Genomic DNA, 23,014 nt, shown 5'->3' on the forward strand with positions numbered 1-23,014 from the left:
AAAAAACATTGTACAATGGGGAAATTTTGTTTAAGCTAAATAAGAAGCTGTAATGGCGGACTGCCAGCACTCTCGCCTGTTCGGGGGTGATGACGTTTAATGTCCCCGACAGGATTTGTAGTCGTATTGAGCAACTTGTTAGCAACCACCTTTTTTATGACACGTAAAAGCTTCAAAATTCACAAGTAGTATTTACTGACGTGTTTTATGTTGTAGAACAAAACCTGAAACTCCCTTAAGCTTTCGTTAACCACAGACCTTATTTGAGGCATTTTACCAAAATCCCATTCAAAAAACATATTGACTTTTAGACGAGAGAACCGGAAGTGCTAAAAGCGCTAACGGAGTTCCGGGTTTACTGGCACACTCTATTGTAGGTGGGCCATCTTGTAGTAATCCAGTATCTTTGCCGTAAGTAATACAACGTACCCGTGAAACTTCAATTAAAAGCCTGGGCTATTATTTGAAGTTTGCACTGCAAAGACGAGAAATACAATCAAATATTTCTTCAAACCAGTGTGAATATTACTTTGGTTTTGTATTACATATCAATTATGAAGGAGTTACCACAAACGGCTTTATACATCCAGAGACGTTTTATAAAAATGTCAGTTTACTTGAGCAGTGGTGTGTCTGTGTCACTCTGCAGTTACACCTCCACAACACTAGTTGGCGGTGGAGGTTTCTGTGAAGTGCTGTAAAGTTTAGTTGACTCGAAACACACATTAAACACACATTAAACATGGCTTAATAGAGACAGTTTCAAACACAAGTACACAAATCAGCTTCACTATAACTCGCAGCATTCACAGACAAACACTTGTCTTTATCTGGACACATTTTCCCCACAAATACAACATGCTAACGTTATTAGCACAAGTCTATGGCATTTTACATTGTATAAATTAGCCTAGCAGCTAGCGATCTTTTCCTCTTCTCATGTTAAACCAGGGACAACAGCAACATGTAACAAAGGTGACGGCACATAATTTGGCTCCATTACAACTCACAACCTTAACCATTTATCGTATACTGGTCACTACAGCGGGCAGTTATTTAGACGCCATTTTCTTGCATTGGTTTTGATGCTGTAGCGGCATAACAGCCGTACACTGCCACCCACTGCTCAGGTGGTGTAAGTGCGACACAAATCTCTGAAATTCAAAATGGCCGACGGAGCAGAAGAGATGTTGTGCAGCTCGGGAATTTATCGCCAATCCTATTATGTTAAGAGACTCTGGCAGGTAAATACAATTTGGTAACATCAAGTCATGTCTAAGAAGTTATACAGCTGTTAAAATGTCCAAGTATTGATTTCATATTGGGAGGAAATCACAGTTAATCACCTGTCACCTAAACTAGGCATAGTGCAGCCCTGGCTATATTTCAGCCGCCATTACTGCAACCTTGTGCTTCACCTGCAGGAACTTTTTGGGCTTTAAATAAAATAATTTATATTATTTTTGTGACATAAATTATATATTGACAAGATTTTGGGGTATTTCTGTTTAAATCATTCATTAAAAAATATGTATAGTGTGTAGTGAACATGTTTTTCATGCGAAATGTCGAAAAAATTGTGAGAAATTAAGTGTAATTGCTTCAAATTATGTTTTATCTCACCAACAGTCCAAAAATCAAAAGTTATTGAGTTTATTATCAAGTTTGACAAAGAAAAGCATCAAATTCTCACATTTAAGGAGCTTTAAACCAGCAAATAATTGGCTTTTCTGCTTAAAAAATACTAATACAACCATTTAATTATCAAAATAGTTGCAGATTAATTTTCTGTTGAGATTGATCAACTAATCTAATGCCTTTTGAAACCCTTTAACTCTTTAAATAGCAAATTTTAAGGCACTTAGACCACCTTTAGTTGTCAGAAATGCTGCATCACTGTATCTGTTTTGGCCGAGTCGTCCCCGCACCTGAAACCAGCAAACTTGGCAACAACTGCCCTGTGACAAAACTTAAATTAACCCTTAAAAGCAGAATCTATTGAATGAAACTGACGACTCTGGGCTCTGATTGGCCGCCATCTCCCCTGAATCAAATGAATTAAACCTGCTGAGTGGAGACTTCCCACTTCACATGCTGCAAACTGGCCTGACTGGTCAGGTGCCAGTCGTTCCTTAGCGTCAGGAGCCAATCAGGACCGAGTCCAGGTGTGTTTCCTGGACTTTTAGAAAGACTCCGGTAACTTTAAACTCCTCAAACAAAATGAGTTTTAATGGCTTCAGTGAAAATCTTTGATGACAAACTGGTGGTTATTTCTTCGCTGTAATCGCCCGACTGTGCTGCAGGGAAACTACGTCTCTGCACACAGATGCCTCCAGCATTCTCCCTGCACGCAGGCCGTAGATTGATAGTATAGAGATGCATTGTGGGAGTTATGTGCCGCTGTGCAGTCTTCCCATGTCAGCTCTCCATTAGTGCTGGCTGAAGGTTCCTATTGGAGGAGCAGCTCCCTCCTTTACTTGTATCCGGGCAAGTTTGAAGCCACCCTGTGGGGGAATCCACGCACTGCACCTTGGTCTGAATACATGTGTGTCTGTGTGTGTGTGTGTCTGTGTGTGTGAGGAACCTGAGCTCAGCAGGGGAGGAGGCGAGGAGTCAGCTGCGTTGCTGTGAAGGTCTGGTGGACTCGCTGCTTCACGTCCTCAAAGCCTGCGTCAATACGTCTGACTACGACAGCAAGGTGCTGCAAAACACACACGTGTACAGTCATCATTTATTCCCAGGAGATTTAATCAAACCTCAAACACAACTATCACCAAATTCTTCACTCTTAAATGTATTAATCAAGTGTGTGTGCAGTCATGAAGCATTAGGTGTGTATGTGTTCCAGTGACAGTAGTTGAGGCACTCAGATTTTTATATGTCCCAGATCGTGGAGAACAGCGTCTGCACCCTGAGGAACCTCTCGTACCGGCTGGAGGTGGAGATGCCCTCCTCTCGTCTCCTCGGCAACCAGGAGCTGGACACCCTGCTGGGCTTCTCGTCCCCGGCCAAGGAGCTGGACTACCTCTGCTGGGGCAAGAGGAGGCGCGGCAGGAAGAGGGGCGGCTGGCCCGACGACAAGGTACAAACACAGAGAGGTGTTGAGGTCCTGGGAGAATCCGGGAAGTGGAGGAAAATATTGTCAGATCTGAAAAGTGAAAATCATAGCTCTCAGTTACCGTGGAGGAAGTAAACGCAGCCAAACACGCAAAACTCAGTTTCTTAGGTTATACTGTCAGTCCTTACTCATCAAATTCGATTTAAAATGATCAGTTTTTCTGCCCTTTTTTGGGTCAGTGTCCTCTGCTGCATTCCATTTACCTCAGACGTTGGAGCTGGGAATGACGTCACACTGGAGTTGATCACATTCCAGTACAAGTCGGAAGACCAGGATGTTAGCAATACTAGTTGACCACAAAACATGCATTATGTTCAATCAATCAATTTTATTTATAAAGCCCAATGTCACAAATCACAGTTTGCCTCAGAGGGCTTTACAGCATACGACATCCCTCTGTCCTTAGGACCCTCACAGTGGATAAGGAAAAACTTTAACGGGGTTTGTATTTTGTACAAACACCGTAGCAACATGTCCACAGGAAGAAGTTGGACAGTACTGTGTGTACGACTGTTTTAATGAGACACAAGTAAGACAGAAGCGCTAACAAACTCTCACAGCAGCCATCTTGGATTTTGAGGTCAGGGTTGTAAGTCGGAAATCTGACTTCACGGTGCGTTCCAGTTGAAATTTTGGACTGGGAATCCCTGCAATAACACGGAGAGCGTCTATAATCAGGACTTCATCCGTAGCACTGGTCCGGTCATTCATAGCTACGATCTGTTCTTAAAAAATAACACCGCAGAATGCCGTAATTTCTCAGTCAGAATCGAGCGTCGAACAAAACCATGTAACAAGATAAAGGACGTGGTGCGTAGGTTAGGAAGCGGAATTTATGTGCATGTTATGTAGAAGATGCTGTTGTTGTTGCTGGTGTTTCCACCCTGACTTGAAATGATCCTTGTACAGACGTTACAAAAATTCAAAGTTCCAAATCCCAGCAGGACAATGTGGAGGGAGCAGGTCATTTTAGTGGAAAAAAAACAACAACAAAAAAACACTTAAGGTTGAGTCCGCCCTTACTTATAATGATGCTGAAGACCTGTGAGAGAGACTTGATCAGGAATCAATGATTGAATGAAGAAAGAGTCAGACAAAGAAGCAGAATAGATACCAATAGAATCCCATCAGTTCCCGTCCTTGTTCCTTGATGTCATTTGCTTCATGAATCAGTCACTATTCATTTAATTCCCTCAATAAAAATCTTAATTTAAGAGGCGTTTTAAAGCCTTTTTATTGCCTTCACTTTATTATTGAAACCAGAAGTCTCTCGTTACAGGAACAGTTTTTCTACGGGTTTATTTTGTGCTGTCTGAGTTGCTTTTTTAATTATAGCTAGTAAAAAATAGTGTTTAGATCATTTAACCTTTTTTTGGTGGTTGGTGCTTAGTCTCCGCATTTAACATTACAATCATGGAACGTACAACTTGTTAGGGATTATCCTGCGCACATTTTTTGATCTTTATGCATGACAGCCCACCAGCTGAAAAAGATGATATCAGAAAAGGTTTTAATCGCGTCTGTAACAGATATATTTAGTCTCAATTTGTTGGTTTGTGCGTTTGTTTGGTGCAGTGGGACGGCGTCGGGCCGATCCCAGGTTTCTCCCAGCCTCTGAGGGGGGCGGAGCTGCTGTGGCACCCCATGGTGGTGAAGCCGTACCTCAACCTGCTGGCCGAGAGCTCCAACCCCGCCACGCTGGAGGGCGCCGCTGGGTCGCTGCAAAACCTCTCAGCTGGAAACTGGAAGGTAGTACGCCACAAAGGCCGTGATAGCAACACCACAACAAGTTCAAAGAAGTAAGAAGAAGTAAATGTGTGTGTGTGTGTGTGTGTGTGTCCAGTTCTCAGCCTACATCCGAGCAGCGGTGCGTAAAGAGAAAGGTCTGCCCATCCTGGTGGAGCTGCTGAGGATGGACAACGACCGGGTCGTCTGCTCCGTTGCCACGGCGCTGCGCAACATGGCGCTGGACAGCCGCAACAAGGAGCTGATAGGTACACACACACACAAGCAACATTGGTCCCAGAAGCTCAAACTGTGAGCTCCTCACACTCTCAGCAGCTTGTTCAGAATAGGTTTTTATATCCCATCACATCACAGTCAGTCCAGTTTTTCCTATGTGAATACTGAGAGTGTGAGAACACATCGCCCCCCTGTGGACAACAGTTGTGTTGAAGGTTAAATAACCCGACTGGTGATGTAAACATCTGGAGTCCCCCACCTGAAGTGAGACACACATGGGCTCCAGTAAAGAGGTCACAGCAGTCAGTGTGGGTTAACTGGCTGTTTATTAAGAACATACTGGAAGGGAGGAAGAGTACACCTCCCGCTACATCATTGATTCCTTTCCTCCCCTCCTCTCCTTGAGTCCCACCTGAGACGCTCTTTGTAAAGCGTCATAGAAATAAAGGTAATTAAATAAGGAAGGATTCCTGATGGAGAGAAAAATATCTTGTGTCTGTAAAGCAAACTTTTACAACAACTTTAAAATCTTTCAGTGGCTCTAAATGAAGTCTGTATTCTCTGTCTCCTTCTGCAGGAAAGTACGCCATGCGGGACCTGGTGACCCGGCTGCCGGGCGGCAGTCCAACAGTGCTGTCGGACGAAACGGTGGCATCTGTCTGCTGCACGCTACACGAGGTCACCAGCCGCAACATGGAGAATGCCAAAGCTTTAGCCGACAGCGGAGGCATCGAGAAGCTGGTGGACATCAGTAAAGGACGGGGGAAAGGGTACAGAGCTTTTTCTCTGCTGAACATGTCACAGCTTAGTTTTATAGAAATGTTTTGCGTATTTTTTGTGTGTGTTTTGAGATGTGAAGAATAACTTCATGTGTAATGTGTGTGTCTTGATGCCGCAGGTACTCGATGAAGGTCGTGAAGGCAGCAGCTCAGGTGTTGAACACTCTGTGGCAGTACAGAGAGCTGAGGAACCTCTACAAGCAGGTCAGTCCCTGCAGACGCACCTAGAAAACAAATATTTTTTAACATCAATCACCATCATGTTTTTAGTTTGGTAGGTTTAAAAAGACCTCCTACAGACTACACTGTGCGACATGTATCTAATAAACTTGGGTACGACATTAGCGAGCTGCAACTCCGCTGCTTCTTCCCTCCATGCTCAGTCCTTTCTTTACATGATCATAGTAAGAGCTGGAGGACACATCATGCAGGCAAAGCTTCTGCTGCCTCAACTCCACAAGGTTTTCCTCTTTGCTGGAATCACACACACACATGTGTTTTGCGTCCATGACGAGCTGCTATCCGCCAGTGCGTCATTTCATGCTGCATTTCTTTTGGATAGTCTGTAAACGTAGGTTGAAACAGCAGTCACACAGTGAGACACTCATCCAAAATTTCCGACACCCCTCACTGTGTGACGACGGACCCAGTTTTAGAGCCAAGACCAAAGATATCACCACTTTTCTGTCATGTTGGTCATCCAAAATTGCACATTGTATTCCAGGCTTTAGGGTGGTCTTAATTTTGCTCTGAGGTTGGTCCAAGAGGGAGTTTTAAATTTCAGTTTAGTTTCCCATCAGAAACAGCTGTCTGTTTGGGAAGTGAGACTGGATTTACACATTTGTGACTCCCCTCCTGTGTATTTGCATGATTTTGTCCAATTCCTACCACAGCAGGGTCTCTAAATAATACCTGTGTGAGGTGCAGTTACTCGCCACGTCAGCAGGTGGCGACATTCCCTCACATGAGCTAACTGTACCAATCAGGCTAACACAAAGAGCCTAACTAGCATTAGCATCCTTGATAACGACAACTGGACACAGGGACAGAAGTTAGCCGCTGTTAGTTTACAGAGAGCATGGGGAATTTATGCCTCCAAGTATGAGCACATATTTCTTTTTATGTTAAGCTTTTGAAGTAAAGATCGTTTATTTGTGAGGATAATATAATCACGATGCTAACTGTCAGTAGCGCGTTAATAGTAATATTTAAATGTATCAAATAAATGTAGTCTAGTGAAAGGTAAAATATTTCCTCCTCCGATGTAAAGGAGTAGAGGAATAAAGTAGCAGAACATGGAAATACCCAAAGTAAAAGTATATCAAAATGATACGCAAGTACAGTACTTGAGAGTAAATGTACTTCGTTACCTTCCACCACCACTTCAAACTGCTGTCAGAAGAACAATAAAAAATATAATGAATAAATAAATTATGATGGATAAACATACGCACTTTTACTGTTTGTTCCTCTTGTTCCTGTGTCAAATTAGTCTGTTAGCTCGATGCTAACAGATAGTGGGAATTACCGTTAGCGCGCTCCTGAAAATTAGCATTGCGATAATGTTATCTTTACAAATAGTCAATGTTTATGTCAAATGCTTAATATAAAAAGAACTATGCGTTCATACTAAATGTTACTTAAGAAACATCTCAGCGAAGTTAGAAGTTAATAAAGTGCTCTACTAAAATTTAGACTTATGACGTCTTGTAAACGTGCGACTATTTGTAACTAAACCGATGAACTGTTTGTGTTGCAGGACGGCTGGAACTACACTCACTTCGTCACTCCCGTCTCCACTCTGGAGCGAGACCGCTACCTTTCACAGCCGACGCTGCCCACCAGCCCGCTGCAGATGTCCCCCGTTATCCAATCAGGTGAGAGATCCGGTGAGTGAGGTCAAACACACGGTGGTATCATGTCCAAACCAGACTCCATCTTTTTTAAACAGTCAAAGAAATCCTTTAACGTCAGAAACATCTTCAAAAAATGTTCTGATTGTTTTCTTTCTGTCAGGTGGTAGTGCAACATCCTCGCCGGCGATGCTCGGGATAAGAAGACACAGTTCGAACTATCAGAGAGCGCAGTCATCTATGCAACTCGACACGTATTATGGAGACAACAGTTTACACAAGCGGCAGTACACAGGTGTGTATGGTGGCGTCCCTCAGGGATCTATGCATGGTGATCATGAATATAGATATTAAAACACAAACTTACCTGTGCTGCTGAATTTTCCCGCTTCAGGGTCTGAGAAGAAAACTCCATATTTCATTGGGACATATTCTTCCCAGTCAGGAGAGGATTTGAGAAGGTCCCAGGTAAGAAGATTTAAAACTCAGACACATTATTGCACAGAAAATTTGAACAGGCTGTTTGTACTGCTGAATCAGTGGCCCAAACACTGAGCTGAGATTCATTTATCGCTCAACAGGAAACTAAGCAGTTAATCACTTAAGTCGTGTGTCAGGCGATAATGCCAAAACTTCACTGGTTCCAGCTTCTCATACGACAGTATGTGCTGGTATTTCTTCATCATTCATGATAAGAAACAGAATTTATATAAAAAGCAAACAGTACTTTTTTTTTTAATCAGGAATATAATTAACGGATCAATCTATAATAAAAATTATTAAGCTGAAGCACTACGTCTTAGAGATCAATAACTCTTTGAAACCTGAGAAAATTGATTTGGTTTCTTTCAAAAACACAGGAAGAAGGCAAGGAGCAATGAAATAAGAAATGACCCCAAAAAATTTGCGAGAAATTAGTAAAAGGAGAAAATTAAAAACTAGAAATTAAGTTTAAAAAAAAAAAAAAGGAAATGACCTGAGAAAGTGCTTAAAATGACAGTAATTCGGTACCATAATTTTTAAATATCTAATAATGATAAAAATAATAATTAAGTATAATTTTTTTAATATTTTTTTTTTATATAATTTTTCCCGAGCTTTTTATCTTTTTTCCCAAGTTTTATAAAATAACAAACAAATTTTTTTTTTAAAAATCAAACAAGAATATTTTTTTTTTGAAAAAAATCACGGAAAAAGTAAAGAAAGTAAGTAAAAACAAACAAACAAAAACAAGGAAATGACCTGGAAAAAAAGTGCTTAGTAATTCTGTACCATAATTTTAAATATCTAATAATGATAATAATTATAATTAAGTATATTTTTTCCGAGCTTTTTTCTTTATTTCCCTAGTTTTATAAAATAACAAACGAACAAACAAAATCATCAAGAGAAATTAAACATTAAAAACTAAATAGAATTTAAAAAAAAAATTAAAAATGAAATTAAAAACAAGAAAATTATTTTTTTTAAAAATGGAAAAAGAAAAGAAAGTTAAGAACAAACAAACAAACAAGGAAATGACCTGGAAAAAAGTGCTTAAAATTACAGTAATTCTGTACCATAATTTTAAATATTGAATAATGATAATAATTATAATTAAGTACATTTTTTCCCGAGCTTTTTTCTTTATTTCCCTAGTTTTATAAAATAACAAACGAACAACAGACAAACTCATCAAGAGAAATTAAAAATTAAAAACTAAATTAAAGAAAAAAATAAATAAAATTAAAAACAAGAAAAATATTTTTAAAAATCACGGAAAAAGAAAAGAAGGTTAAGAACAAACAAACAAACAAGGAAATAATATTTTAATAATATTAATAATTAAATATAATTTGATAATAATTTTAATTAAGTATATTTTTTTTCCCGAGCTTTTTTCTTTTTCCCCTAGTTTTATAAAATAACAAACAGACAAAAATTAAAAAAAAATTAAAATAAATAATAATTTAAATTAAAAACAAAACAAATTTTAAAAAAAAAACGGAAAAAGAAAAGAAAGTTAAGAACAAGGAAATAACCTGGGAAAATACTTCTAAAAATTCTGTAGCATTATTTTAAATGTATAATAATGATTATTATAAATATAGTTTTCTTTCTCTTTTCCTTAGTTTTTATGCGGTTTTTGGGACATTTCTTACCAAGTTGCTCATTGCCTATTTTTTGCCCCATGTTTCTGAAAGAATCAGCTGAAGGTTCAAAGGGTTAAATACTTGTGAAAGGCGTCTGAAAGCAGCACAAGAGAAGTGATGTCGCTGCCTGTTTCACAGGGTTAAAAACTACGAGTTAAACATATAAATGAACATCCATCACAGTCAAGCTCTTATCAGACAAGGTCACACGATGATGATGATGATGATGATTGAGCCTGTTGTCTTTATGTGTTTGCCTTCATTGCTTCGTTATGAATAAATGACATCATTGTTGCTCCCAGCACACAGAGCCATTTTACGATGAACCCGACAGGAAGAACTACAACAGCTACAGAATGTACCTGTCGTCCCCACAAGGCTACGGAGAGGAGCCCTACGAGGACGAGCCGGTCCACCTGACCCCGTCCTCCCCCGACGGCTACGCGGGCCAGTCGCTCCAATTCAAAGCCAACACCAACTACGTGGACTTCTACTCCACCACGCGGAGGCCTTCAAACAGGGCGAACAAGTTCACCGGCTCCCCCGACTCCTGGGTGTAGACACGAGAAAAGGGAAAAAAAAAAAAAAAAACGGACACCGTGTACGTGGAGCTTCTGTTTCTGTGCGTGTTTGTGTGTGGGGAGTGCACGTTGGGTGGGTGCGCTGTGTGAAAGGGTGAGGATGCATGTGAATGTGTGTGCATCTGTGTTGAACCTGTACTGAATGACCAGGGCTTGGTTTGCTACGTGCAGCTTGTGACTAAGACCGACCATGTGCACAATAATGCAGATAAATACCAACTTTTTTTTACTTTACGCAGTCGTGACAGACTGTACGAGTCAGAGAGGCCTGAGCTGTGAACACTGCCGTCTGATTGGTCAATAGAGGACAGTCAGTTCCTCATTCCCACTGTCTCCTCACTCTAAAATAGCGCAGCTAACCAACGGAGGCTGGTGGTGAGTTGAGGCGACAAAATCCAAAATGTAAAGGTTGTATCAAACACAGTTAACAGCCGAATTGACAAGAATGCTGTCATCATGTGACGCCTTTTATCTTGTGTTTTTAGAGTTAAGTGTTATTGCCGACATGTAAGGAATTGTTAAAACGCTATATTTCTTAAAGGGGGTTTGGTGTAATATTTTCCACCAGGAGCAGGATGGAAAATCTCAAATTAATCTAGTTGTAGTCTTGCAAATAGCGACCCAGTCTTTGCGAAATCTAAAAACTCGCGTTGTCTTTAGATGTGAGAGGGACTCTTTTTAAAGTCTTTTCAAAGTCTTCTAGGTCAGTGGTTCCCAACTGGTCCCACCACAAAGGCTAGTTAGCTGTCTCTGTCAAGTAGCTGTACGTTAGTCACTCACTTTACAGCAGGGAACAGCACTTCACAATAAAAGCTCTGTGCCAGAAATTCACTGTTTTTAAACTTGACACGCTCGCAGGTCACTTGCAGTCCATTCAGACTGGACCCGTGACCCACTTTTGGACTGCGACCCACCAGTTGGGAACCACCGCTCTAGTGTATGGCTACTATGTCAGAAATCAGTACTCACTTTGCGTTAATTGTAGACATAAAACCTGGTTAGAAACTCCTGTTATGCATCACAGTGTAAATTAAGGTCTGGTTTGATTGGCCAAGGTTTAATTACGTCATCTAACAAAGGTTACGTTATAAATTTGTCTCCATTACAACTCACAAGGTTCACTGACAAAACAACTGTCTTACACTAAACACGTTTTCCAAACAAATACAACATGCTAACGTTATTAGCACAAGCCTATGGCATTTTACATTGTATAAATTAGCCTAGCGACTAGCAGAGATTTCCTCTGCTCATATGAAGCCAGGATAAATCACACACAGGACTTAAAATGCTATTTTAGTGGAGGATTTATTGTCTTCACAATTTACAGTTTCTTATCTGTGAAATTAAAGTAAATACAAGATTTGTTTCCACTGAGGGAAATGGTTTCAGCTTACAGAAACAGACAGGAGGTCTGCGTCGCTGTGACAAGTAGTTACTTTTCTGGGGAGGTGCACGTCAGGCTACGGCGTCGATTCAATGCAGATGTATAAATCTCGCTTTACAGTAGGTCACGTCAGCGTTCCTGTTGGCGGTGCAAATGCAAACAGAAAACACGCCCTTGCAGTTCTTAGGGGAGCTTCCCAGTATGCGGTTCCTCTCAGTTCCCAGAACTGTTCGGTTCGACATTGCCTCTGGTCATCCACACCCCACTTGGAGTGGCTTCATGCCCACCAAGAGTCCAGGGCCCCACGGTCTTAAAACCACTGGGTCAGAGGAATACAGAGAATGTGGACGGTTGATAACAAAGGATTCTTAAAGAGGACTTGGCCCAGTCACGAAGGGGGTTTACATGTAGTGATGTCATCATGCAGAAACCTACAGCAGGTCAAGTTGACACTAAAACATACGTACTTTGACTAAAATTTCAATGTTTGGGTTTAAATACATCAGAAACACTAATTGGAACCAACAGTGGGACATTAAAACCACAAAATGAAAAACAAAAAAATTAACTAGAACTGCAAGCAGTTATGAATGGAGGCCAAGCCTCCCCGCGCAACTCGGCCCCCGTGCCCCACGGAGCCCACGGAAGTCAGCCCCGAAGCACGACGGGCTCAGGGCGAGCGCAGGGACGCGGGCCGACGTCCAAGCCGCGGTATTTGCTGTAATGGGAAATGCGCCGGAAGTGTGAAAGGCTGAATGTGTGGCAATTTGGATTTATTGTAATAAATCACGCCCACATTGACCAGTCATGACCACCTTCAATATATGGCCTCAGGAATGGCCCTACATCATACTGACCGAATTTCGTAGAAATGGGTGTAGCCGTTTAAGAGATTTGTAGCGCCTCCTAGCGGCCAACATTCGCCAAATTCGGCTCATACCTTCACAGTGTCATGCCAACTGAGGATCTGAGATTTGGTGTTGATGGCATTAAGTTTGACTGAGATATGCAGCAGTTTACATTTTTATAGCTAGCTACACAAATTTGTTCATTAATAATTTGCCGAATTTTTGACGGAACAAAATTCTTTTGATAACTTTAGATCAGATCGGACAAAATCCCAAGGAGGAGTTCAAAAAAGTAGGTTTTCCAGTTTTTGCGATTTTGCAAAAAAAAAAAGAAAAAGAAGAAAAATGTTAGGCGGAAGTGGGCGTGGCTAATTGCAAAGTGATTCAGCTCTATTCAGGGAATCTGGGGATATAACGTTTTTGAATGTACGACATACGGTGTGGGAGTTATAGGCCAAAACGCGTTGGCCTTGGTTATAGCGCCCCCTGCAGGCTTGCACGGTTTAACCTGCAGCACCACTTTTATCAACGGAAGAATAAAAATAGAGAAAAACTATAAAAATCTTTACAAAAACAATAGGGTTCCTAGCACTGCTGGTCCTGGTTTAAAAATGTGCAAACCACCTCCTCTGCTGGACTCAGACTCTAACAGCTCTCACGACAGCCAGGTGATCTGACGAGCCACATGTGACCTTAACGAGTCCTTAACGAGGAATGACATACCCTGTGCTCCCACCAGTCAGTCAGAAGTGAAGGAGTCTTCTCAGCACGTCTAGGTAAGAGATTTCTCTGCTGATGTGACATTTCAGTGCAGAAATAATTAGATTAAAACCACTTTATCTGCATTACTGTGGACATGGTCTTAGCCAAAAGGTGCTCTCTGAGAAAACCCCGCCCTCACCTTGTTGTTTACCAGAGTGTTTGTTAAGGTCAACTGATTTCATTTTTCTCTGCAGTAAAAATGTGCAGTTTGTTGGCTTTATAACATAAATATCGTTCGCCAGCATCATCATGAATGTGCGAGAAAAGGGACTTGAGCGAGGGAAGGGAGCACCTGGGGCAAACACTATTTATAACCACGTATGCAGCACGACTGGAGTTCCCGCTGCCGCCAATAAAACCACTAAAACTCAAATAGTATTTGCCCCATGTTCGGAGGAACGTGCCGATCATCACTCTTGGGAACCTTTAAAGACTCAGCAGAGAACCGGGGGTTACGTCTGTAACCTTCTGCTTCTCTGTGCGTTGGCCAGAAGTGCAGTAATCTCATAAAGTATGTGAAATATGTGGAACAAAAAAACACGTGAAAATCTATTTGTACAGATACAATGGTTTAACCGTCCTGTTACATTGTTGTATTCAATATGTAGAACTTTATATGTGATTGTGTGGAGAAGATTTTTCTATTATTTATTGATTTATTTTTATTAATTTCACTTGTGAGCTGACCAAAATACCCCATCTGTCTGTTCTGTCCAAAACTGATGATGATGATGATGATAATGTGCAATGTTACAGAGGGAAATATATGTATAGGGATTAAAGATTATATCATGACAAGACATCCGAGCGGCGTTCGTGTCATTTAAAAAATAAACACGAAGAATGAAAGTTAAATAGATATATCTTTATTAGCTTTAATTGCATCAGTTGTAGGTATATTCAGAGACATGATGCCACAGCCAAACAAACAAAGGAACTAAAAAACATCTGCAAACTCAAAATGTACATCATGATGAGGTAAATGCACGGTGTTTACAAATCGCCTCGGTTCGTCCTCCCTGAGCATGCCGTTAACACAAGCTCTAGTCCATGCAGTTACATTCAGTTACTGTGACCGCAGCGCTCTCTCCAAACAGCCACTAACATCAAATAAAGATAATCAGGCTCAGAGGCGCTCTGTTGCCTGAAAAAGTTGCCCTTTTTACCACCGCTGTCAGCAACTTAAAGATAAAAGTGCATTCAGAAACATGCTAAACTGGCAGCACGAAGGAAAGCAGCACAGACGTCTAATATATCTTTGATTGGAGGGTGAAGGGGGGTAATCGATTACAATCTTCAATTTAGGAAGTTAGTTATGTGACGATATATATAAGTGCGGGTGTTTCCAAAAGGCACAAAGTGTGGCAGAGTGAAACATAATGACATCATCTCTGTGTTTAAAGGGTACGTTGTGAATTTTTCAACCTGGACTCTATTTTACCGTGTTCTTGTTTCTAAGCAACTAACAGAGACGACCGTTTTGGAAATTGGTCCAGTGTTGAGTGAGACAGCTGCAGACGGCAGCAGCAAAACAGGCTGCAATGTAACCAAATGGGGCAATTGTGCACCGTCACTTAACGTCCACTTAAAGTGTTTGTTTTTGCCACTGACAGGCTCAGATTGTTAGTCTAAATGTCTGAAAACATTGTGGAAAGGATCCCCACAGAGGCTGAATCCAAATGTCCACCCTCTTGGACTTGGGTTTTTTTTTTCCGGCCATTAGCCTAGCCTATATATATTTGGCATTACACTGTGCAGCCTATATCAAGGCTGCATTAATACAGTGCATTTTGATTCCCCTCTGTAGCTTATATTTCTACATATTGTAATATTGCTGAATATTATTTCTGGCCTTCACGATTCAAATAGAGTTTCAATAGGCTACAGTAATTATTTTACGTATACATAACTTTTGATTTAAGTCGGCTATTGAAAAAAAACTACTGCAATGAATTATGGACAATTAAATCAGTGACTCTCCTAAAGTCTGCAGAAAGTCCGCTTAAGGCCCCTTGCGGACTGGTTGAACTGTGAATTTGGACAGCCCAAAGCACTTCCTGACTTTCCGGGAACGCGCCCTCAAAGTCTGCAAGTGCGTTGAAGTCCAGACATTTGGATTCAGCCAGAGTAAGATCCTTTTTTTTTGGCCCCGAAATCGCCATCTTCGAACCCACCAGACTCCATTTAAATAATCTGTAATTTTATCCGTGTAAAACACACCTCATTAAAAGCTGACAGAAACCAATTGAGACTCTCAGAAACCATCTTGATTCGTCTTCCCACTGTTCCAACAATCGCCAACTCTGGTTTGGTTGAAATTAACCCTTTCTTCACCCAGTGAGATGTGAAAACATGCTGCCTCTATACACACTAAAATTACTGTTTTTTTAAATGGAGTCTGGTTGGATTATTCAAAGTGTCTTGCAACATTATGGAAAGGATCCCGACAGAGATAGACCTTTTTGTCTAACCAGAAACAGCCGCAGAACTGCTATCGGCAAACCCACCAGACCCCATTTAAAAAAACAGTAATTTTAGCGTGTATAGAGGCAGCATGTTTCCACATCTAACTGCGTGATTTAAGGGTTAATTTCAACCAAACCAGAGCTGGCGATTGTTGGAGCAGTGAGAAGACGAACCAAAATGGCTTTTGTGTGTTTTATTTTGTTTCTGTCGACTTTAAATGAAGTATGTTTTATGATAATAAAATTACGTTTTGTTTAAATGGAGTCTGGTGGGTTTGGTGATGCTGATTTCGAGGCCGTTTCTAGTTGAACAAAAAGGTCTATCTCTGTCGGGATCCTTTACATAATGTTGTCAGACAAATGTGAGCCTGTCAGTGACAAAAACAAACACTTTTAGTGGATGTAAATTGATGGTGCAAAATTCACTTCCTCACTTAGCCACATGGAAAAATAGGGTCCATGTTGAAAAGTTGCCCTTTAAGGTCTCTGATTGGCTGATCAGGAGCTTTACAGAGAGAATGCAGAACTTTTCTCTTCGTCCCGACAAATTTAAGATTTTAAAGATTTTCCTTTTTGCTGTAAACTAACAAACCAGACTGTTCTGAGTCCAGGGAGCGCCTGATTGGCTGGTCAGTGTCCCAACAGGACTGCAGCTACAGTCTCAAATCATTTCACAGCCGCGTCCTTAAACAGTTTAAATTGGACTGTCATCATCGGACAAACTTTTGCTTTTAAGCTTATATTTTTTTGTGATTGTCACCTGTAGGGACACGAAAGAGGCAACTGGGGGAAAAAAGAACGTGACAGAAACCCCAAAGACAACACAAAGTATTAGCACAGGTATTAGTATAGAAATACAACTAGGGGCATTCAGACGAGGAAAAATGCTTCAACACACTTTGACGAGATGTGTGTCGGTGTCTGCACAATGTGGCTGAAATTCATTCCCGCCTTTACTCGATCTCGCTTTAACCTTCAACGTTAGGTGTGAAACTCAAAGGCGTTTAGCTGCAGTGGCATTAAAGTGACATTCTTAAAGGGACGGTTTGACATTTTGGCGTTTCTGTGGAGTTAGAAAAGAGGATTGACACCACGCTCATGTCTGCAGCTTCATTTTGATTCTGCAGACATGACACTTGGTTTAATCTTCTCATCTAACTCTCTTCAAAAAGTGTTTCCCAAAATGTCTAGCTCGTCCTTTAACTGAATGAGTGCTGGTTTAATATTAAATTAAAACCCCAAATATCTGCCTGGCTCTTCAAGCTTTGGAGGTCGGTACAAACGTACAGTCGCAATCATAAATCACAACCAAAATAATGCACCTGCTAAACTTCTGAACTCATGTCTAAGTCCTTCAGAAAGAAACTCAGGACCTCGTTTACAAAATGTACGCTCGTAATTATGCAAATAAAACAACATATAATCAGGAGAATCAATAAATATTGGTTCTGACTGATCAGTTTTTTCCGTAAATTATAATTTCGGACACCAAGCAGGACGTTTTCTAAACGAGGCCTCTGATATCTACATTCAGCAAATGAAATCTGTTTACGTCTCATATCAGTATGTACACGATGGATGTTTGCTTCTCTGAGCGGTGACAGTCTGTCGTGATGGCCTCCCATTGGTGCTCCAACAGGAGGGGCGGGGCTTGTGGGTCCAGGTGGGGCGGTGGGCATGCGTTGAGTTGGTTATGGTCTGTCTGCAGGAAGGAACACCACTTTAGTTTCAATGACAGTATGACACAAGTTGGTTTTGTTTTTATATATCTGTATTTTTATGCAGTTTTATATTTATACAAGAAAATATATTTATATTTACTGAAACTAAATATAAAAAAACAAAATAAAAGAATAGTGAAACTTAAAAGAAAACTAAAACTAAATATAAAAAATAAAATTAAAAAGTAATAAATTAAAAAATATTGAAACCTATGAAAATAAACTAAAACTAAATATAAAAATAATAATAATAAAAATAGTGAANCTGACTAAATACTTTTTTGCCCCACTGTAAATGTTATATAACTCTGCAACCATTGCTCTCTCTAAATGTATAGAGGCCTTTTATTTATTCATTTTACCGAAAATGATTATTGAAACTGAGACAATGAACGACTTCATGTGTCCTAACAATTTGTTAAACAAAACATATAACAAAACAAATATTTAATAATTAATAAAGAATTCTTATAGCAATAAAAAATACTGTCACAACAATGTAGAATTTAATTTAAAAAAATATTAACTTAATGATTTAGCCACTATTATCAGATAGCAGCAGGACCTAGAGTCCTGTATTTAACCTCAGAGTACTCACAGGGTTAACTTGCTGTTGTGGTTTTAGTTGTGTGTGTAGACGCCTCCGGCTCTGATGGAGCTGCTGATGGGAGATGACAGTGGGTGGTGGCCTGGTCGGATGGGCTTCGCTGAGGCACAAAGAAAGAAAACAGTTTTTCAGAAACATGTATTTTATTTCCCCTTCTGTCCAAGTGTGACTGTCAGCTCACCGATCTGTGCAGAGAACCCCCTCCTGGCCATGTTCTTGGCCCGCACAGCCTCTTTGATGCGGTCCACCTCCTGCTGGTAGCGCTTGCGGTCCCTCATGGCGTTCTCCTTGGCTTCCTTCAGGGCGTTCTCCAGGGCTTTGACTCGCTCGGCCGTGGCCCGCAGGCGCTTCTCCAGCTTGGGCAGCTCACAGCGAAGGTCTGCGTTGTCACGAACCAGCTGAGGGCAGTGGTGAAAAGTACATTTACATTTGCTCAACATTTTTATGTAGCATTGCACATTTAATCTCTTATTTCCTGTATCAGGGTCGTAGTTTGATTATTGTACCTGTTTGTGAACCTTGGTGAGCTGTTCCAAGTTGTTTTCCAGGAAGGAGATCTTCTGTTTCTGGGCCACGTTGCCGAGTCCCTCCTCACAGTCCAGCTCTGCACTCTGACCAAACAAAACACAGAGCACAGGTTAAATGTTGAACAGGCAGACAAATAAAAACACTAAACAACCAGAGGAAGGTGGCGTACCTTCTTCACCCGTGTGGTGAGGTCCTGGACAAAGAGTTTGCGCAGGTTGTGCAGAGTCTGCAGCTCTTTGGCCTGACGGAACGAGACGACAATCATTCAGATGGTTAGACTTGATGATGATGATGATTCAATCTTAATTAAAGGATAAGGCCGATAATACTGTAAATCTTTTAGTCGGCAAATCCTAGGAAAGCAGAGAAACCAACACACAGTGGCTCAGCGAATTCTAGGGACCAAAACTCAGAACGCTGAGAGAACGTTTCCACCATGACAAGTGTCTATCTCAAAGACTATGACTGCTGTCGTACTGTACTATGACCTTTTCCTTGACCTTTCATACTATAATATTACTTGCTGCCATTCAATTTTAGGGTATGTCAAAGTATATTACGTCTAAAAAGTCGTATAACAGTATGTCGTAAAAACGGTCTTATTTTTGTGTTAGTAAGACCAATTTTAAGTTATAAAAGTAAACGGTTGTTATACGTGCTCCCCTATGACTTCATCCCCCCACAATGACCCCAAATGACCGCTTGTATATCAACGACTCACCCTGTGTTACGTCGAATAAGTGAAAAACAATCCAACGAACGAAGAATCCAAAAACTAAGTAAATTCTTATTCGACTACATCAAAACATCTGTTTACAAACTCTCACACAACTCGTGATATAATCCAAGTCTCATTCATCCAGTACTTCCTAAACAAACCTAAATATTTTAAACCGAACTGAAACTTAATCTACGCTCTCTTCAGGGCCACACTCCATTGACAAAAACAGTAATTTTATCAAGCTAGAAACGGGAGCTGCTGCTCGACCACTGCCTCAAGCAGTTAGTTAGTTTGTGGTATTGCGTGTCTTTGGTGTGTTAAAAGGTTAGTTCAGATTTTCCAAAGTCAAAGTTAAATGTAATCAAAATCAAAATTTTTCTCAGTTTTTGTATTCTTCGTTCACCTTTTAGGCATGGGACAGCTGGTTAGCTCAGGGAGATAGAGAACAGGTCTGAAAGTTTGAGGATCAGGGTTCAATTCTCAGGTGAACAGTCAGTCTGTTTTGCACGCCGATGTCTGAAGGAGAATGTTAAAAGTTGTAAAGAACACTTTTAAAGCATCTCTGGCCTTGTAGCTCAGGCTGTTAGAGGGCTGGTTGGAAGTCTTGAGGTTCTGAATTCGATCCTTGTTGAGGCTCTGTGAATTTTAATTTTAAAGGCGGCTGTCCAGAAGAGAGACTGAAAAGCTTCGTGAATCACACTGAAAAGCTACACCTCTGACTTAGAAACAAGGCCAAGTTAAACCTACAATGTGAAAGTCCCATGCTTTGACCATCCACCACGTCTGCAATTCTTCAGGGACTTAATCGCAATTTATACAACGTCACCTGCCTTTGGTCTTAATCTGCAACTTGCTTTTTTTCAACATACCGTACCAGGTTATTTGTTTTTTTTGACATATACTATGAATTATTTTTTAATTAGTCATACAGGGCCTCAATTTTTTTTTTAAAGCATTGTCTAAAGGAGCAAAAGTAAATCCTCAAGGAGGAGGCTTCAAGTGTCTCCAGCTGGTTAGCTCAGGGAGGTAGAAGACTGGTTTGAATGTTAGAAGGTCAGGGTTCAATTCTCAAATGAACAGTCAGTCTGTTTTGCGCGCTGATGTCTGAAGGAGAAAGTTAAAAGTTGTAAGGAACACTGGTAAAGCATCTCTGGCCTGGTAGCTCAGGCTGTTAGAGGACCGGTTGGAACTCTTAAGGTTCTGAATTCGATCCTTGTTGATGCTCTGTGAATTTTAAAGGTGGCTGTCCAGAAGAGAGACTGAAAGCCTTCGTAAAACACAGTGGAAGTGTGAGGAGGTATAGCTCAGGCTGTTAAAGAGCTGCTTGGGAATCCTCAGATTGCAAGTTCGATCCTTATTCAGGGCAGCTGAATTTTAAAGGCCATTGTCCAGAGGAGAGAGTGAAAGGCCCCAAGAAACACAGTGGAAGTGTGAGGAGGTATAGCTCAGGCTCTTAAAGAGCTGCTTGGGAATCCTCAGATTGCAAGTTCGATCCTTATTCAGGGCAGGTGAATTTTAAAGGCAGCTGTCCAGAGGAGAGAGTGAAAGGCTCCAAGAAACACAGTGGGAGTGTGAGGAAGTATAGCTCAGGCTGTTAAAGAGCTGCTTGGAGATACTGAAGTTGAAGGTTTGATCCTTATCCAGGGCAGGTGAATTTTAAAGGCAGCTGTCCAGAGGAGAGAGTGAAAGGCTCCAAGAAACACAGTGGGAGTGTGAGGAAGTATAGCTCAGGCTGTTAAAGAGCTGCTTGGAGATACTGAAGTTGAAGGTTTGATCCTTATCCAGGGCAGGTGAATTTTAAAGGCAGCTGTCCAGAGGAGAGAGTGAAAGGCTCCAAGAAACACAGTGGGAGTGTGAGGAAGTATAGCTCAGGCTGTTAAAGAGCTGCTTGGAGATACTGAAGTTGAAGGTTCGATCCTTATCCAGGGCAGGTGAATTTTAAAGGCAGCTGTCCAGAGGAGAGAGTGAAAGGCCCCAAGAAACACAGTGGAAGTGTGAGGAGGTATAGCTCAGGCTGTTAAAGAGCTGCTTGGAGATACTGAAGTTGAAGGTTCGGTCCTTATCCAAGGCAGGTGAATTTTAAAGGCCACTGTCCAGAGGAGAGAGTGAAAGGCTCCAAGAAACACAGTGGAAGTGTGAGGAGGTATAGCTCAGGCTGTTAAAGAGCTGCTTGGAGATACGGAAGTTGAAGGTTCGATCCTTATCCAGGGCAGGTGAATTTTAAGGGCTGATATCTACATATGTATCTATAGATACACGCAAACGAAGTAACACATATGTAGAAGCAGGTTAACTGAGTGGTTAAGGTTACGGACTGTGGTTCATTAGACTGGGATTCAAATCCCAGTCAGGGCAAGAGTTACCTACATCTGCAATATGCTACGGCAAGGGGGAGCCAGGACGCCGGGAAAAGTGGGGATGTAATCATCCCCACATTAAGTACGCTAGGAGAGATGGATAGGATAGATAGGAAGGATAGATGAGGAAGGCAGGGGATGGATAGATAAGGAGGGTAGGAAAGGATAGATGAGGAACGCAAGAAATAGGATTGATAGGCAGAGAGGTTAGGTAAGGAGGGTAGGAAAGGATAGATGAGGAACGCAAGAAATAGGATTGATAGGCAGAAAGGTTAGATAAGGAGGGTAGGAAAGGATAGGCAGAGAGATTAGGTAAGGAGGGTAGGAAAGGATAGATGAGGAAGGCAAGAAATAGGATGGATAGGCAGAGAGGGCAGGAAAGGATAGATGAGGAAGGCAGGAAATAGATTGGATAGGTTAGATATGGATGGATGGATGGATAGGAAAGGATAGACAGGAAGATAAGGAGGGCAGGGGATGGATTGGGAGGAAGGGGTAGAGAAGGTAGGCAGGAAATAGACAGGATGGATGGGCTCCTGCCCAAGGGTAGATAGGAAGAGAAGGATAGAGTAGATGGGGAGGCAGGATAGGGAAGAGGAGAAGAGAAGGCAGGATAGAGTAGATGGGAAGAGAAGGCAGGATAGAGTAGATGGGGAGGCAGGATAGGGAAGAGGAGAAGAGAAGGCAGGATAGAGTAGATGGGGAGGCAGGATAGGGAAGATGGGAAGATGAGAAGGCAGGATAGAGTAGATGGGGAGGCAGGATAGGGAAGATGGGAAGAGGAGAAGAGAAGGCAAGATGGGGAGGCAGGATAGGGAAGATGGGAAGAGGAGAAGAGAAGGCAGGATAGGGAAGAGGAGGCAGGATAGAGAAGATGGGAAGAGGAGGTAGATGGGGAGGCAGGATAGAGCAGATGGGAAGAGAAGGCAGGATAGAGCAGATGGGAAGAGGAGGTAGATGGGGAGGCAGGATAGAGCAGATGGGAAGAGAAGGCAGGATAGAGCAGATGGGAAGAGGAGAAGAGAAGGCAGGATAGAGTAGATGGGGAGGCAGGATTGGGAAGAGGAGAAGAGAAGGCAGGATAGAGTAGATGGGGAGGCAGGATAGAGAAGATGGGAAGAGGAGGTAGATGGGGAGGCAGGATTGGGAAGATGGGAAGATGAAGAGAAGGCAGGATAGAGTAGATGGGGAGA

At 41.5% G+C, this 23,014-nt stretch overlaps 2 protein-coding genes across 4 annotated transcripts in view; one reads left to right on the forward strand and one right to left on the reverse strand.

The window, feature by feature from the left end:
* The window catches only part of LOC126402004 (plakophilin-4-like), a 76,942-nt gene extending 62,731 nt beyond the window's left edge, over positions 1-14,211 (forward strand). The window contains exons 13-22 of the mRNA XM_050063638.1: positions 2,581-2,698; positions 2,888-3,082; positions 4,694-4,867; positions 4,962-5,112; positions 5,658-5,850; positions 5,979-6,063; positions 7,619-7,748; positions 7,876-8,007; positions 8,107-8,180; positions 10,147-14,211. Of these exons, the coding sequence (XP_049919595.1) occupies positions 2,581-2,698; positions 2,888-3,082; positions 4,694-4,867; positions 4,962-5,112; positions 5,658-5,850; positions 5,979-6,063; positions 7,619-7,748; positions 7,876-8,007; positions 8,107-8,180; positions 10,147-10,404 (1,510 nt within the window). The 3' untranslated portion in view covers positions 10,405-14,211. The remainder of the gene's footprint in view (positions 1-2,580; positions 2,699-2,887; positions 3,083-4,693; positions 4,868-4,961; positions 5,113-5,657; positions 5,851-5,978; positions 6,064-7,618; positions 7,749-7,875; positions 8,008-8,106; positions 8,181-10,146) is intronic.
* Positions 14,212-14,285: 74 nt separating this feature from the next.
* Positions 14,286-23,014, reverse strand: part of LOC126401998 (kinesin heavy chain-like) — a 35,532-nt gene continuing 26,803 nt past the window's right edge. For 2 of the 3 annotated variants that reach the window (XM_050063626.1, XM_050063625.1), the window contains 5 exons: positions 18,913-18,984; positions 18,722-18,826; positions 18,397-18,613; positions 18,207-18,315; positions 14,286-17,589 (listed from right to left, as the gene is read on the reverse strand). In XM_050063626.1, coding sequence (XP_049919583.1) covers positions 18,230-18,315; positions 18,397-18,613; positions 18,722-18,826; positions 18,913-18,984 — 480 coding nt within the window. In that variant the 3' untranslated portion in view covers positions 14,286-17,589; positions 18,207-18,229. The remainder of the gene's footprint in view (positions 17,590-18,206; positions 18,316-18,396; positions 18,614-18,721; positions 18,827-18,912; positions 18,985-23,014) is intronic. The other variant, XM_050063627.1, reaches the window with a different exon arrangement.

This window comes from Epinephelus moara, chromosome 15 (genome assembly GCF_006386435.1).
Source record: "Epinephelus moara isolate mb chromosome 15, YSFRI_EMoa_1.0, whole genome shotgun sequence".
In the NCBI taxonomy this organism is placed as follows: Eukaryota; Metazoa; Chordata; class Actinopteri; order Perciformes; family Serranidae; genus Epinephelus; species Epinephelus moara.